This window comes from Mus caroli, chromosome 6 (assembly GCF_900094665.2).
Source record: "Mus caroli chromosome 6, CAROLI_EIJ_v1.1, whole genome shotgun sequence".
NCBI lineage: Eukaryota > Metazoa > Chordata > Mammalia > Rodentia > Muridae > Mus > Mus caroli.
The window spans coordinates 135,477,809-135,496,326 of NC_034575.1; the positions used below are offsets into that span (position 1 = coordinate 135,477,809).

The 18,518-nt window shown below is 44.1% G+C and overlaps 1 protein-coding gene across 6 annotated transcripts in view; it reads right to left on the reverse strand.

Annotated features, from left to right (window-relative positions):
- Eps8 (epidermal growth factor receptor pathway substrate 8) overlaps positions 1-18,518 on the reverse strand; it is a 173,621-nt gene that overhangs the window by 9,593 nt on the left and 145,510 nt on the right. For all 6 annotated transcript variants that reach the window (XM_021164455.2, XM_029478488.1, XM_029478486.1 and 3 more), the window contains 3 exons: positions 16,133-16,241; positions 15,173-15,316; positions 5,535-5,757 (listed from right to left, as the gene is read on the reverse strand). In XM_021164455.2, the coding sequence (XP_021020114.1) occupies positions 5,535-5,757; positions 15,173-15,316; positions 16,133-16,241 (476 nt within the window). The remainder of the gene's footprint in view (positions 1-5,534; positions 5,758-15,172; positions 15,317-16,132; positions 16,242-18,518) is intronic.

Here is an 18,518-nt window from a genome sequence, read left to right on the forward strand (position 1 = left end):
TCCCCCTTCCTTTATAAACTGAGTGTCTGGAATTAGTAAAATTGAGTCTTGATCAGAGTCTTGTCTTGACTCCATTGTTTCTTCCGCCCCGTCTAGATTCCTCTCTTTGCAGGGAACTGCCATTCTCAGTGAACCGTTCGTGTTGTGGACCGCGGGCGGGCTGCAACACCCACCCCCGCCTCTCCTGTCATCCTCTGCTAACAGGCAGACTGCAATGGTCCTGTCAGATACTGCAGCCCCTGGGCTGCAAACCACTGCCTGGTCTCTACCTCTCAGAGGAAATTATCTGTCTCTCCTCCAGCTCCCTACCCTAGCTGACATGGTATTGCTTCCTTGGTGCCTCTGAAGCTATTGGCCATTACGGCCTCTTTTGCTTGGAATCCCCCACACCTCACCAATATACCTACTTGACTCCCTTTGCAACTCCTTCAGCTTCTCCAGCCCTGGTTAAAATGGTAATTTCCTTCCCCAGAGCATTTCTAATCCACATAGCTACTTCAGCCTCCAACTCCTGACCATGCTACCAGTCTCATCCAGGCCGACAGTCATTCACCTTGCCCTTTCACCTCACCTCTTCCCTGAGACCTTGGTAACCACCATGTTCCAGTCATCATGTTATCTAGGTCAGGAGATAAAGAACGAAGAGAAATGACCTGTCTGAGTGGCTCTGTCATTAGCCATAGAAACGAGCTGATCCAACTGGTCTGACTTTCAGACCAGGGCTGTTCTATACTCAGATCACTGAGATGACCTTCGGTGAACGTCCCCAGCATCCTCCACTCCTAGCCATGTGTTTATGAATGAGTGTGCGTTATGAGAAAAAAAAAGGCAAGGGGGTCGAAATAAAGGGAGATAATACCTCTATGCATCAAAAATACATGTGCATATTTCGGTACATTGCTATCTGTTGCTGTTTTCAAGAACTCAGAACTGGTATCATAAACCAATTAACTAATTATCCTGGCAAGTGGCAATGACCTGACAGCTGAGGGAGCTGTTTATGCCATCCAGGGAGCATGTTTAGTGTCTCTGGAAAGTAAGTGAACTGTGAAACAATTAGTGCTATGAGAGTCTAATTTGTATTAAGGTCTCAAGTTTGAAAGAGATGTTAACTTTAATTAGTTCATTCTTCAACAATTTTTTCTCTCACTCTTTCTCTATAGATACATGTATATTATATATACATACATATACATATATGTAATGTATACTATGTATAAAATATTATACACTATTTATATACATATATATACATGTGTGTATGTATATATATCATATATATGTATGTGTGTATATATATATATATGTTTGGCTCATATTTATCACCCCTCACCTCCTACCCTAATCCCCACCATCCCCTACTTGGGCAACCATCCTGCCTTCAGGTCCTCTTGTTGTGTTTGCTTTGTGACCCACTCACAGAGGCTCAGTATGAAGCGAACCCCTTGAGCATCTGTGATTCACCAGTGGTTATGGCACTAAGACAATGATTTTGTCTCCCTAGCAGCCACCGAAGGCAAAACCTCTTGGAGAGAGAACCCCTTCCCATTTAGGAAATGTTTTGAAGAAATGAAAAAAAAAATATATATATATAAAATTAACAAAGAGAAAGAGAAAGAAAACTGGAGGAAAGAAGGGTATTATGGATGGATGAAAGCAAACAGAACCTGGGTTCCAGGGGCTGCTTTAGCTCATAGGATGCCATGCTGAGCAGGAGATAGGTCAGCCTTAAACAACAAAGAGAAAACACCTTCTTCTCCACTGCAGAGGGCCCCAAGGCCACAGGTAGGCTTTCTCAGGGCATTACAAAGACACCTCTTTCTAGAAGGCCCCTTGTTTTGGTTTCCATTTTCAGAGTTCTCTCCTAACAATAAACACACCTCTCCCTACAGTAACAGTTCTGATTGCAAAGGATTGCAGTCAAGTCAAAGGGCTTAGATTTCAAAGGAGCGAAGAAGAAGAAATGCAAAGCAAACTAACAGGTCGGCATCTTCAAAAGTGGCAGGAGGTGATGCTTTCTGCATCTCTGATGGACGGCTTACACAATGCCTGGCTCCAACCACCTCCAAGTAGCAGTTCCGTACAGAGGGCGCATTCTACTGTGGGTTCCTTCCTTGGCCACTGGTTATACTGTGTGTGTGTGTGTGTGTGTGTGTGTGTGTGTTATGCATGTGAACTTGGATGTAGGTCAAAGGTCAGATGTCTTTGCCAGTCACTCCCCAAGTCTCTCACTGAACCTGGAGCTTGTTGCCTTGGCTGGATGGCCAGAGAGCTGAGATCTGCCTGTCTCTGCCTGAATGAAGTTCATACCCATGCCTGGATACTTACATGGGCACTGGAGATCTGAACTCAGATCCTCATGCATGCAGGACAAACACTCCACCTATCTCCACCCTTTGCTGAATTGTCAGTCGGACATTTGACGTCTTGCCCTTGCTCACAGCCATGAGATTTGCTTGAGTTCCCACTTTTTAGCCTTTTTCTTTTATTTTTTATCAGAAGCTTGGGGAATGAGCAGAGACTATAGTAGCAAGAACCCTATCTTGAAAGAAATGTGGACACACATACTTAATTTTGCCATCTGCTAAATGATCATGAGACAGCCCTGACCTCTGTTCAGGAAAAAAAAAAAAAAAAAAACTCTAAAAATGTGCTATCAGGAGATATTCATTTTATACAAAGAAATAAATTTATTTAATGCCAAAATGCACTCTTGAGATATTTAAAAAAAGAAGTTTTTCGTGAGCAATTATGGCTATCTGAGGTTAAAGAAGCAAGCTTATGTGTTAATTTGGTCTACTTTACAGACCCTGGGACCCATTCACATATGAAAATCTGACTTGAAAATGATGAGTTTCAATTATCAGGAGAGTTTACTTGTTACAAGAATTCAAGCTATGCATCTTCCCCAGTAGGCTCTTGAGTTTCTTCAAGTGGGACAAAGAACAGGCTGTTCCAGGCCGTGCACTGCTCCAAAAGGGGACTGGATGCCTCTGAACTCTGACCCCAGGCCTGGAACAGCCCACCACAGTGTCAGAGATCACTGTGCTGACGTGTTAGACAGAGTCATGTGTAAACTTGTGGGAAGAAAGGCGAAAAGGAGAGTCATTTCTCAGAGGGAACGTTCCCCAGGGAAACGAAACATATTCGTGGAACTTTCCCAGCTGAAAACTGTTTCTCTGGTATCTTTGCAAAGGAAGCGTCCCTTTAAAAGCCCAGAGTTACACATATTTTCACACTCATACACAGTCATTTCCGAGACTGGATTCGTTGTTTTTCCAGTTTTTCAGTTTTCATTATATTTTACATTTATTTATTTATTTATTTATTTATTTATTTATTTATTTATTTGTGTGTGTGTGTGTGTGTGTGTGTGTGTGTGTGAGTTTTTAGAGGGCAACACAAGAGAGTTGGGTCTCTCCTTTTGCCCTGGAGACCTCAGGGACTTAATTCAGGTCAGGCTTGGTGATAGTCAGCACCATTTCCTACTGAGTCAGCATCTTGCCGGGCCCCTCCTTTATTTTCTAATGAGGTCAGACATGAATACAGAGGTGATCTGAATCATTTATACTTCAGGAGAGGAACTCAGGCCTGCAACAGGCTTGTGCTTATTACACCTAGCCACTACTTCCATAACAGCTACAGAGTAATCCATCTACTTTCCTCTCCAGCATTTTCCATTTATTGAGACTGATCCTGAGGGTCACATGGAGCTGGAAGCCACTTGGGTCAAAAGGCACCAAAACATTTAGGAATGTAGTTTGACCTGGGTGTTAAGGTTTGGCTTTTTGTGATCTACTGTAATGCTAAGTGCAGGACTCTAAGACCTGCTTGTCCCAGAGAGGAGAGAGTCCGCCAACTTATTTCTGATTGGTAAATAAAGATGGCAAGAGCCAATAGCTAAGGCAGAAGAGACATAGGTGGGGTTTAGGTTTCCTGGCCTTGGGGTCGGAAGAGGAGCAGGAGGAGAAGAAGGTATAGGAGGAGGAAGGAGAAGCTTCCTTGAGTTAGGTGAGCCATAAAAACACAGCCCTGAGGGCTGGCTGATTAGAGCAGCCCAGATGGAACACAGTAAGTAATAACTCAGGGTTATTCATAGGAAAGTAGATCCTAACAGCATAGAGGCTAGATATCTGCCCAGCTCTAGTAAATATAAAGTTATTGTAAATATAAATTATGTGTGTCTTTCATTCAGGAACTAAAGGGTCAAAGGTGAGGTAGAGACCCCAGGTGGAGATCAAAGATTTCTACAACACTTGAGCCTCAGGAGCCTGCAGGTCTATGACGTCAGGTCTATGATGTCAGCTACGAAGCACCTGGTGTCAAAGGTGAGACTGTACAGTAAGACTAAGCCGAGAATCGGTCTCCGGAACATAAACAGTGCGAAGAGAATAGAAACGGATCGGTCATTTATAGTAAGAGTCATTTATCGAGAGAAAGGCGCAGGACCTTGGGTGTGGCCCCGGGGCAGGATGGTAGATGACTCCCACACAACATGTCCCCGACCTTCTATATACTTTTCTCAAACTTCAGCTATAGGAAATGTTTTCCTGGTTTTGGTTTTCCATGTTTTCTGTAAAGAGCTGCAAAGGTTGACTTGCAGTGCTTTACAAACATCATCAGACATAGAGCATACGGCCCTAAGGTACAAGGTACAGCAAAACCTCTCAGGGTTACCGTTAGCTTTTCGACTATCCACACAGCTCTGCCCTGGCCACAGAAGAAGCCTATGTTATCATAGCATCTTTAATTTTGTTTATTTTACAATCGTCCCCATAGATACTATTCTCATGGGAAAATCAATTTTAATTTGTGAAAATATGCTGTCAAAGTTAGAAGAAAATCTGATGTTGATACTGGTGGGCGACTGTGTAAAAGTGGTGTGGTTGTGTATGTGTCTGAGGACAGCAGACTCTTGGCAGAGGACAGAGAGGAAGAGGAGGAGATGCGGATGATAGCAGCAGGCATTTGCTGACTACTTGCTTACAGTGGTCAAAATCATTCCTAGTCTTCAAACCCAGCACTGCTCACATTTCCAGCTGCCTGCACAATGCACACTATTACCAAGCACACCTGGTGAAGTGCCAGCAGCAGGTCTCAATTGTGACAAACAAAAACTTGTCAGGAGAGAGAGACTGGGTGCCCCCAAGTGCCCTACTTTTCAGGCGGTGTCTCACTGAATCTTCACACTTGTCCTAAGAACCAGATTAGTGTTGGCTTCCCCCACTTTCCAGACTCTCAGATATGGAGAGGCTCACTAAAGCCTTGAAGTTTGTAGGTGCGAAGGGATGTCCATCCCAGTATATCTGCTCAAGCAAGTGTGCATTCAGCAGTCACAGCACTGCAGGGGTATGTGAAGAGATACATGCCTTAGAGGGCTGAGAAAAATGACCTGCTCCTCAGAGAAACTCAGAGGGAGAGAAACCCGGCAGGCATCCATGATGTATAAGCAGCTATTATTTATCGTATTTACCTCACAATATTTACTATGAACAGACTCAGTGGAGCTGGGTTTGGCCGCTGGGAAAACTTACGGTCCACTGGGAGTTGTTTGTATCTCTGGCTGTCCCGCACAATGCTGCCCCCGCTGTCACTGGAGCTGCTGTTCTGGCGAGTGACATTTGCTGGAACCTTGGGCACAGAAACGGGTGCTGGTACAGAAGGTGGAAGGGGGACCGGAACGGGTGCTGGCGTTGGAGGGGGTGATGGGGCAGAAGGAGTATCCGCTGATCTCAGGCCGTATTCCGTCCTTTGTTTCTATAAAAGATAATAATTAACCTGAAATATATATGTGTGAATACATATATATGAATGAGTGTGTGGGTGCCTGCGTGTGTGTACTTAGGCTGGAAAATGAAGTACGAATTGACAGAACATCGTTCGATATTTTTTTGTAAAGTTATCTGTGCCAACCCTTAATAATGTAGGTTTGTATATACACTTTTAATCCAATATGATTTCATAGTTATTAAGACCATGTTCAAAGTCAATGTGTGAGTTTAAAGAGTGTCAAGTTCAAACCAAAAATAATCAATATCATAATGATACATACCAGGAAAGCTAGGTTTGGGCTTGAACTTACACACGACTATGGTAGGTTAGAAGCACTCTGATTATTTTTTACAGTTTAAGCAAATAATAACTTCAGTGGTGCTGAAAGTCAGTGACACTGGGTGTAGCTTGCTCTTGTTTTAAGCGTAGGCCACAGTCAGGGGTCTTTCGATCCGTTGTTTACAAGGAGGGTTGAGGAGCAATGTGTGAATCTGGAGAATAAAGGGGCTGTGCTTTTAAAATAATTAACGAGGTTTACACGGCGGTGGTTATTAACTTTTTCAAGGTACAGCCCTTTCTACCACCATATTACTCTTCATTTATTCACATGAGAAATCTTCTTTGTTAAAAACGGGAGCACATGGAGGGAGGGGGTGATTTTAAGGATAAAGGCCCAGCTCTGGCTGGGGATGCAGCTCGCTGCTAGAGCATTTGCCCAACACAGAAATGCTCTAGCCCACCCTCCTGTCCTCAGAACAGAAAAGAGGAATGGCAGTGGGAGGGGGAGGGGAAGGGAGAAGGGGAGGGGGAAAAAGAAAAAAGTTTGGATTTCTTCGATAGGGACAGAACTCAGGAAAACACTACCAAAATATTTTTGTAANAGAGGCAGAGGCAGAGGCAGAGGCAGAGGCAGAGGCAGAGGCAGAGGCAGAGGCAGAGGGGGAGGGGGAGGGGGAGAGGGAGGCAGAGGGAGGGGGAGAGGGAGGCAGAGGGAGGGGGAGAGGGAGGCAGAGGGAGGAGGAGGAGGAGGCAGGGGAGGGGGAGAGGGGAGGGGAAAGCAGGGGAGGCCTGTGGTCAGGGATTTACATTTTCAAAGGAAGATGTGGTAAAGTGTACAATTGAGCTATAAGGAAAACAATATTTGTGTATATTTCATATTCAATACAATAGCCAAAACTTTAAATATAGATAAAACAATGTAGCTAGCAGACAACTACATGTCAAAGACTCCAAGTTTTCCACAGGTGCATCTTTGCAGAATCAAAGATGCAAAGTTACAGGTGAAGTGACATCTAAATACTGCACTGGCACAGTTCCAGTTAGCAGGTAAGGTTAGCGGGATAAAATCCACAAGAAAGCCTTTTGGAAGTCTGGGGCTTGCAGTATTTATGTCTCACTTCTAAGGTGGCCCAAATATAAGGCAATCCTGAGTTTCAAGAGTGTCCCCCACCCCAGATTGCCACAGATATTAAAACCATCAAAACACACACCACACATGACGTTAAAACTAAATTGTCACTCAAAACAACACACCAACGACTGACCAAGGTGCCTTCCCAGGAAGACAACTTAATGCCTGTGGAAGGGACCCTTGGGCTTTGTGGCTGTTACTCAGGGTTATGACTCATCCCAGCAGATGGTGTAAAGGTGGAAGGGGGTGCTGGGAAGGTGGGAGGGGGAGGGGTACTCAAAGAGGGCTAGAGAGTGTTGCTAGATACAGAGGGGAGGGAAGCAACCAGGAGAGCATGGGGGAGGAGATGGAAGGTGGATAAGTGACTGCCACAAAGGTAAGCAGGAGATGAAGTGGTTTCTGATCCTCCCAGCATCTCCTTGGAAAGCACTGGTGTGTCATTACAAACCCACAAGATAGTTCTCTTATATTTGGGCCAATAGATATCTAAAGCAATCCAAACATAGCAAACATCACCAAAAGTTCCACTTAGCACACACCAAAGACACTTAATATATATGTTTTGTTCCCTAGACAAGCATGTCCTTTGCGCTTCACTTCGTGACGGCTTAATGAAATCGTGTCAGTGTTCCAAAAGTGCCAGAATTTCAATGATTGGTTTTTTCTTTTCCCAAAACCTATGCCAACGGAAAGTGCTACAGGCTCTGAGCCCAACAATGTGATTCATTCTGCCTGCTTCCATAAAAACAAGAACAGCTAGTGTTTTTCTATCTGTGGAATAATACAGTGAGACGCTCAGAACCTGGTGGCAGTGTCACAGGCAAGCCTGGAGCCGGGCTCACCAAGTATTCGCGTCCAGGTTCATTCAACCCCTGCTGCTGTAGAAGGCAACAGTACCATCGGACCTCACTCAAAAGTGTAGACCGAATGGAAGCTTTGAAAGCCAAGTAGAGCCATTCTCATGATCCGTGCCATAAATTATCTTTACTTGTGTACCCCCTCTCCCCTCAGTCTTCTCAGCCTGCTTCATGCCTCCAACCTCTGACAAGAGAAGGGAGAGAGGGCCAGATCCTCCAATCAGTGTGACTCATTCTGAAAGTCACTTAGTCAGGGCTGACCCTTGACCTTATGCTCTAAGTCCCTCCCCAACACCTCTGCTCCTCTCTACCTACTGCTAAGCACCTGCTCTCTGCTTTCACACTCCTGTGCTGGACTCTTCCTGTTGGAGGCACAGACCAATGACTCGCAACACACCTCAAGACCTAGAAGGCTTCCTTGAACACAGTTCACTTGGAGCCTTTTCTTCACGCCCCAAAGGAGGCCCAGGCTCCAATCTGATGAGAAATCTTGGCCCAGGGCTGTTCCCAGGAATCACCACTAAACCCCACGACCCTCACAGAGTTGCTGGGATGGACCCACGTTTATATAATGCTGTCACTTCCTGAGTCCCATCACCGTCTCTCACAAACGCCAAGCTCCTCTGTACACAAAGCATCCTGTGTCGTTCTCTGAGAGGACTCAGAATGTCTCTGCCTCTTAAGAAATGCACTTTCCTACTGACAATTAAGTTGGGTTCTTTAGGAGCCAAAACTGGGTAAAACCTCTCGAGCACCGAAGTGATGGAGAGTAACACACCTGACTGCTGCACAGTCCTGCTTCAGAGGGAAGATTATGCAAGTAAAACCCAAAACCGCCAGTGGCAGAGACCTCCTCGGCTTACAATTTTGCCCTGCACTGAACAGCATCTTTATTTTCTCCCTTGAAATTTGGCCTCTCTGAAATTCTGTGCTGAAAACGGCACAGCTGGAATATTTGGAGGGTGTTAAGTCCAGAAACTGAATCCAAAGAAAAAGAAAAAAAAAACAAAAAACAAAAAAAACCAAAACCCAGAAGGAAGAATTGCCAGGAGGGAATGGATGTGAGTTACCTCTGACAGCTCGCCAAGTAATTGCTATTAGGAGATGGGATGAACCACAGCCAATGAGAAAATTAACACAGGAGATGGGAGTGAAAAAAATATCAATTATAATTTACATCAAATAACAGCAAACATGAGCAAACTGGATTTTGACAGCAAAATTACCTGCCCACAAGTCAGCCAGCAAAGGAGTTTGTAAATACATGATTAATCCCTACTGGGCTCTACTCAAGAGAGCTCAGCACCCCCAGTGATGTATTCCACAGTCAGGCTATCCCAGGGCCCACTCTGCTCATTAGAGCATTCTGGGAGAACAATATGATACAGGTTCATCTTATCGACAGCTTAGAAAGAATCCACTTTAGGTCAAGCATTCAAACATAGACAAAGTGCAGTTACCAGGATTGGGGAGGTGAGCACAGAAGACGGTGTGTGTGTGTGTGTGTGTGTGTGTGTGTGTGCAGGCAGGTCTTTTGACACAAAGTAGCAGATGGTGGAGTAGAAACAGAGAAACGAATGCTCGGTGGGAGAGGCATGCTTGTGATGGAGTATTAAAGCCAGGTTTTCTGAAGGAGCAGATTACGGTTTCTCTTGTCGGGAGATAGGTAGCTGTGTGCATGAATGCTCATTCTTTTACTTTCGTGATGATTTTACTTTATACTGTATGCACTTTTAACATTATTTGTGTGTGTGTGTGTGTGTGTACATGATACACACACACACATACACACACACACACACACTCATACAACATGCACACATGCTTACTCAACAAAAATGGTAGCCATCCTTGTTTAAGAACCCTACCTCTAACTAATGGGGCAGGAACCTCTGTAAGTCATTTATAACAACCTTTAACCAGAGTACTAAAGGGAAGCTGGCCTGGCTGAAGAATATGAAGTGATGTTAAGAAGATGGTCATTCTCTGTCCAGCAGTATTCCAGCATTTGGAATAAGTTTAAACAAGACATGAATGAGATGGGCTGGGAATCAATACTGCTGGTGGTCTTACGGTCACCCATGGAAAGGATTTCCACCTTCAGTTGAAGGCAATTTAACATGTATATAGAGATAAGGGGGTTGTATATGTCCCTCTCATCCCCACCCCACCCCCCACAGGAACTGAGAAAAACAAAATTTTATGTCTAAAGGTGCACAGCCTGCCACTCACAAAACCAAGGTGAGAATCCGCACCAATACCATAATAGGCTTTCTACACAATTCTACAACAGCGGAGAAATAGACGGGGGGGGGGGGGCTTCACAAGACCTGGCAATGGTTTCTTGGACACTGGTCATTATTTAATCCCTACCCCTTGGTGGAGTAAGAAAAACTACAAAAATAATAAACACATAAACTCAATATTTAACAATACACAAAACATTGTTTAGCCCAGCTGTGGGTATAATAGAAATAAGATCAGGAGGAAGTCATTTCTACTCTTGACACAGCAGGGGACCCATGGGAAATGATCTTTTTAGGAGATGACCAGTACTAGCCTGGGAATCAAGGAAAAAAATTTTTTTAAAAAAAACTTTATGTGGCAGTAGACTCTGGATGGAAAGGAAGCAGTTGGGAGCCATCTGTTGTACAGACAAGAGAGACAAAGCCCTGGGGTGACCTACTGTTTAACAGAAGGCCAGGCCACTTTCCTGTGCCTTTCAAAAGCTGTGGCTTCACTGAAACAGACACACACACACAGAGACATACACTCACATAGGCACAACAGACACTTGTCTACACACACTCACATGCACAAACACACACATCACAAAGGCACACACACAAAACACTTTTGTAAATGCTCCATCTCATCTCGACCTCTTTTATTTAAAAACTGGCAAAGCCATGGGGGTTAGCGCAGAGGTGGGAATCTGCCTTGGGAGAACTGTTAAAACCACTCCAAATGTGAGGATTACGAAACAACCCCCAGGGACTTCAGGTGGGAACTCAACACCTATTCTGTGCTGTTCCAGGCGTGAAGACCCCTGCGGACAGAACAGACCCACACAAAAGGTGTGCAGCCCTGGACAAGAGCTGTCCTTGAGCCTACACCAGGAACTGCTCCAAGAATCCTTCAGGAGCATAAAGGGAAGGGGACGAAAATGAGAGGAATAACTGTGGCCATTTAAAAAGCACTCCGAGAGGGAAAGGAGCAGTTCACATTCAAGCCCGGGTTTGCCACACACAAAACGCCCGAGTTGCTAGTCCATTTCATAATGTGTACAGTTTTCCTAAAATATTAAAACAAGGACATGCAAAATGCAAGAAATGGACATATTAGTCTAAAACGGCTCCTGCATGGTGACTGTTCTGACCACACAGTGCATGGGAGATGTACTAGCTAGTTTTGTATCAACTTGACACAAGCTGGAGTTATCACAGAGAAAGGAGCTTCAGTTGAGGAAATGCCTCCAGGAGATCCAGCTGTAAGGCATTTTCTTAATTAGTGATCAAGGGGGAAAGGCCCCTTGTGGATGGGACCAATCCTGGGCTGATAGTCTTGGGTTCTATAAGAAAGCAACCTGAGCAAGCCAGGGGAAGCAAGCCAGTAAGTAACATCCCTCCATGGCCTCTGCATCAGCTCCTGCTTCCTGACCTGCTTGAGTTCCAGTCCTGACTTCCTTGGTATGGAAGTGTAAGCCGAATCAACCCTTTCCTCCCCCAACTTGCTTCCTGGTAATGATGCTTGTGCAAGAATAGAAACCCTGACTAAGACAGGAGAGGTGTTCTGGGATCAAGTCTCTCTCTGTGATGCTGGTGTAGAGATAGGTACTTGACTGGGATGTTTCTGAGGGATGTCTTTCCCATCCTACGCCATGCTTTTCAGAACTACTACAAGTTCCTTAAGGACAGGAATCCCTTGAGAGAAGCTGTGATGTTATATCAGGTAGGTAGTAAGGATGCAGTGATATCACGGCAGGTAGGTAGGGACACTGTCATAACAGGTAAGGGCACAGTGTATCAGAGCAGGTAGGTAAGAATTCAGTGATGTTACAGAAAGTAGGTAAGGACACAGTGATGTCATGGAAAATAGATAAGAATGCAGTGATGTCACAGCAGGTAGGTAAGGACACAATGATGTTATAACAGATAGAGACGCAGTGATGTCATAGCAGTTAGGTAAGGATGCAGTGATATCATGACAGGTAGGTAAGGACACAGTGATGTCATGGCAGGTAGGTAGGGACACTGTCATAGCAGGTAGGTAAGGACACAGTGTATCATAGCAGGTAGGTAAGGAGCCAGTGATGTCACAGCAAGAAGGTAAGGACACGGTGATGTCATATCAGGTAGTTAAGGACACAGTGATATCATGATAGGTAGGTAAGGACACAGTGATGTCATGGCAGGTAGGCTGTTTATTACAACTTATGAGATCTCTATTGCATTCAGCCCAGAGTTCCCAGGTAGAGAGTTTTCAATTCCTTTTAAAAACAAAACAAAACAAAAACAAAAGAACAGTACCTTTATTATTTTTTTAATGTATATGAGTACATAGTAGCTATCTTCAGACACACCAGAAGAGGGCATTGGATCTCACTATACATGGTTGTGAGCCACCATGTGGTTGCTGGGAATTGAACTCAGGTCGTCTGGAAGAGCAGTGAATGTTCTTAACCACTCTATTCAATTCCTTTCAATGGTAGGTCCTCACCCTAAACTTGACACATTCAGAGAGGAGAGGGAAGAGGGAATGGGGAGGGGGTCAGGAGGGAGGAAAATGACAGAGAAGGGGGGGAAGAGGGGTAAGGAAAGGGCTCACAGCCACAGGCACTCTTCCACACACGCACTCTCTCTTCCACACATGCACTCTTCCACACACCCAATTTCTACAGGGACTGTGGAAGGGTTCAAAAGAGAAACAGCCAGAACATGAAATCCTTCACAGCAACCACACGTCGCTATTTACACAAAGTTTCAACATAGACTCCTGGTACTTCTGAATAAACAAAATCTTGGTTGTGTCAAAGTTGACAAAAATAAAGATGAGGTTATGTGAAAGAAAAGAATCAGGGGGAGGGGGAGAGGAAAAGGAGGGAGAGAGGGAGAGGGAGGGAGAGAGAGAGAGAGAGAGAGAGAGAGAGAGAGAGAGAGAGAGAGAGAGAGAGATGTGGGTTGTATGTGTCTGTTCTCTCCCTGTCCTATTTTTGCCTTGCCTGAGGCATGTACTCATCATTTGGGTTCACTTTAGCCAGAGGGAAGCCTGAAACAGGGAAAGCCACCACACAGCCTGGGGCAGGAGTCACAGCTGAAGTAAAAGGCAAGACCAAACAGCAAGCAGGGAAAGAGTGAAAGTCAGACTCCTGTGTGGGGAGTCCCTATGGGGACAGAGATTTGGAACACACATACACACACACACACACACACACACACACACACACACGACTTGTAAGCTTAATTAAGTTACCTTATTTTCAGCTTATCTGTTCCTAGGAATCATGCAAGCCAAGCTCAACCTGAGTAATTATTCTTAATATGTCCACTTAGAAATTCTTGGATCTATTTGCCCATGAGCCTGGAGGATATTCTTTAGAATCAGTGCAAGCTACACTTTGTTATTAGTTAGAATGTTTAAAAATCTTTACTTTCTCAGAGGGCAAATACCCCCTCTCGAGATTTTAGGCACACACTTCAAGCACATATGACATCACTGTTAAAGATAAGTTTAAAAAAAAAAAAAACTTTCAAGAAAGAAAGCAGAGGATCGGTGTTCCCCCTCCCGAGAGAAGCCTTAGGTCATTACTCGAGGAGACACAGCTCACACTTAAAGAAGGAGGAACTTATGGGAAGGAAGAGGTATGGAAAATTAAGTTCAGAAAAAATTCACTGCAAAAATCCATGGGAAACACAGCAGACCATACCTTGAATAATTCAAATTCCTTCTTTGGCATCAAAAGCTAATGACAAACGATTGGCATAAGTAAGTACACGTGTCATGTCAGGAAAAAATACAAACAAACAAACCCCACCAATGTTTTTTATTCATTCTCTCTCTCTCTCTCTCTCTCTCTCTCTCTTAGAGGCAGAGCCTTACACAGTCCAGGCTGGTCTTGACCTTACTTTGTTAGTCCAAGATAACATTGAATTCCTGATGCTTCTGTCTCTACCTGCCCAGTACTGGGAAGATGGGTATGTGTTTCCACACCCACTGCTGATATTTGGTTGGCTTGGGGCTTCTAGTAAGGCCAAATCACTCTGGAAAGGGGCAAGGGTCTATTCTACACTTGAGAGTTAAAAGTGACTCCCAGTGCTCAGAAACAGTGTGGCAGCTGGGACAATGGACTCCGTCCAAGGCCTGAAGATGTTGTCATCTTCAAGATAAAAAAGGAGCCAGGAATGTTTTTCTCACCATTGGAAATTAGGACTTCGACCCTAAGACATGGAACAGAAGCAACTCGGGTTCAGAGGTTGTGCATAGAGAGTCCACCCACTCTAGTCCCATCGCACGACCTCACTCCAGAGAGCCAGCTCAAGTAAACGCAGCTGCCATAACAGAGGAACTGACCACGCCCCTAAAATCCTGAAACTGTGGCTTGTGGGAGCCTCTGGAAGTCTTCAGGGATCAGAGGAAGAACCTGTCCTGTCTCATCTATATCACAGATACATCCAACTTTAATATAAAGGAATAACACTGTAACACCGGGACATATGGTCATGCATGTGCTAAGGTGTGCTGAGTGTGAACTGAAGGCTGGCCAGAGACTGAACATGTGATAGACACTGAAGGCAAACACCGGAAAAGATGGAGATGCTCCCTCCCTCCCAGCAGTCTCGGAGCCAACTGATGAGTAAAGAGGGGGAAAAATCTATATTTATCAGAAATACTACAAATTGGTGTAAAAGAAAAAAGCATTCACAAGAGCAGTAACTTATTGCTGGACACTTTAAGAGTTTCCTCACAAAATGAATCAGAAAACCATGCATCACTCGCTACTGTCTCACATTGCTTTTCAGTTGCTCTCAAAAATAAAAGCAATTTAATATCAAAGTGATTGACACACAAAAGGCACGGAATTCCTGTCCATGGAAATCTGCCGATATTAAGTTTTGCCCAGAACCCAAGTTACCTGTATGGTGTGTGTGTATGGGGGGTCAGCGCGCCCCACTCCAGATTCCGGAGTTCTCACGATATCCAGAATGTTATTTGGCACAAACCCAGAGTCTCCACTGGCATTTCGGACTTTCCACCACTGCCTTCGATCGTCGAGTATCTGTCAATATGCAAAGAACGGAGACTCGATCACTATAAGGAAACCCATACAGCCATGCACGGACCATGGTCAACTTTTACTTCTCAATTTCAATAGAGGAAAAAAAAAATTACTTCTGGTAATGAACTGGGATAAAGTATATGAGTGACTGAAGTTCTAAGCAATTACACTAAGAGGTATTGTTGATTACTGTTATTATTGATATTTGCATAAAATCAATCCTAGGACAAATCTATCCCAAGTATGTACTATATCCTCTGAATGTCCCTGCTGCATTTGAGGTGCTGGAAAGAAAATAAGATAGCCATTCTGGAACATTCTATCGTTTCCACTTGTGGAATAGAAAGGGAAAATATGGAAACTACTTTTAACAAAATGTATTGTGCCAAAATGTATTGTATACATTCAAGGAAATGAACTCTGAAGGACCTAAGAAATGCTACCCTCAGTGTACCCTCAAATGCAGTACAAGTAACATTTGTGCAAGTGTTTTCAAAGAGGAAATGGTTTTTTTTCTTAAACTATCATGATTCATCTCCACTGAGATCTCAGAAGAAAGGACAATGAGGCAAGCCAAGAACTGTGCTTGCCTGTCCCACAATGCCCTAGGTATCTCTTACTTGAATGAACAACACTGTTATGGGGTCTGATAAACTAAGTAGCTAACACTTCTAGAGAGACACAGATACCCAGCTGTACCGTGTACAAAGAAACAATTTCTTGACCTTGGGATCTCTTTCAGAAGGCGCAGATGCATAGAAGAAGAACCCAGCAAATTTACTTTCTTAGAGGACTAAGCCCATAAGAATGAGTTACCTCTAGGACATCATCTTTCATAACCGAGAGCTCGCTGCTGTTCCTCGCCACAAAGTCGTACTTGGATTTGACGTATTTCTTGGGTTGTGTTTTGACTGAGTCATAATTCCTGTAAAAAGAAAGGGAGAGTTCTGTCATTCAGCTAGCCCTTCTGAAGCCTGAGGGCAGAAGTGACATGAGGGCCTGTCCAGCCCTCTCAGAAAGCCTCTGGACACGCAGATGCCAGCTTAGTTAGATTGGACTTTTACAGAATGTGAGAAACAAAAAGAACTATAGGGTTCTTACGATTAAAAGGAACAAACTGGAGCCGGAGGGATGGCTCAGCCTTTGAGAGGGAGGATCGCTCTTGCAGAGGGCTTGAGGTTGATTCTACACTGGGGGCTAACAACCTCTTGTAACTCCCGCTTCAGGGGATCTGATATCTCCTGACCTCCATCTGGCACACATATCAGGGTGGGGGAATGGGCACGCACACATAAATTGTTTTGTTTTGTTTTTAGAACAAACTACTGCTCAGACAAAAGAATAAGGTGAAATCCCAAGGTGAGTTGGTGCTGGGCCAAATCTGGACTCCAAACCCATAAGCTGTCTACTAATACACGTACTAAGGTCAGGCATGGTGTTGTATGCCTATAATCCCAGCTGGTGAGAGGCTGAGGCAAGAGGCTTGGAGTTCAATGTCATCTTAGACTACATACACATCAAGTGTGAGATCAGCCTACACAGTGTGAGACCCCATCTCAAAAAGAAGGAGAAAGAACACATGGGCACGGGTGACGGTGGTCAGTACCCCTACCACAAAAGGAGCAGAATCTAGGTGGGAAGTCAAAGGAGACTCAAGACAACGCACAAAGCACAACTTCGGTTACATGCCGACTTTACTCATTCAAGCAACCTTTCCTTTTTTTTTTCCTCTAAGATTTATTTATTTATTATATATAAGTGCACTGTAGCTGTCTTCAGACACCCCAGTAGAGGGCATCAGATCCCATTACAGATGGTTGTGAGCCACCATGTGGTTGCTGGGATTTGAACTCAGGACCTTTGGAAGAGCAGTCAGTGTTCTTAACCGCTGAGCCATCTCTCCAGCCCATTAGCAACCTTTCATAACCAACTTAACACATTAAAATTATGTCTAGGGACCATTAAAAAAACAAACCTTGCCCAGTTACCAAAAGAGCAAAGGAAGGGGTCAATCAAGCGTATAGCCAGCAACCTTCTCACGCAGAGGAGAAAGACACAATTTCTAACTCACTACAAGCTTTTAAAATTATAATCACTGATGCACGGGCTCTGTTTTTAAAAAAGATATTTTCTTTAAAAAACCAAATGCCACTTCTAATAATCAGCATTAGCAGATTTAACAATGTATTCAATATTAGGTTTTTTACACTGTACAGCGAAATGTCAAGCATTAAAGAGTATTCATCTTTCCCTCGTCTCCGGCACAACGGTTCAACAGTAACAACAGTGAAATGATCACGCGGAGTCTGAACGATCCTGTTTCTCACCTCCTCCAAGCCATTTCTACATCTCCTCACAAAGCTCCATGGGAAAAAAAATCAATAGACTGAGACTAAAGATGGTCATCCAGCCAGGTCCTCTGGCGTGGCGAGTCATACCTGGGCCAGCTATAGACAGGCTAACCCTGTTACAGGTCTGCAATATATCCTGGGTTCTCATTCCATCAGACACAGGGACCACAACAACGGAAGACTTTTAAGTTGTGCCCACTACCAGCTGTTTTCAGTATATTAAAATAAAAATAAAATTATGGTCACTAATTATTATACATTATACATGTTTGGTTTGGTTCTTAAGGTCTCAAACTCTAATACAGGGGGGTGTAGAATTCACTAAATAGCCCAGAATTGTCTAGAACTCATTGGGACCCTCTTGTCTCAGACTCCTCAATACTGAGATTACAGGTATGAACCACAACACCTAGCTTATGCTATTAATATGTTACGGAATAATCATAGTTTAAAGCCAGTTAAATTATCAGATTCTACATTCCTTCCTCTACTGTGATAGCTCTGCTGCTAGCTAGCTTACATTATATTAAGAATATATTTGGGGGATTAAAGAGATCCGCCTACCCCAAAAGTTAAGAAAATAGTAATTTCCACTCTTTACCCTTTCTTTTCCTTGCTTCTCTCTTCAATAATCTGCAGAAGAACCACTGCAGATAAGGGGAGAGTAGATTGTATTCTAAGAAAGAACAGAAAACGTCCCGCAACCATCTGGGTCTACCTGAGTCAGTATATAAACAAGCTCTAGCCAACCACGGCAGTGCATATAGGGAGACAGCAGCTACAGAGGGGTCGCAATAGACCACATAAAGAATTCACAGATAGTCAGTAACTGGGCTATCCAGATGCCACTA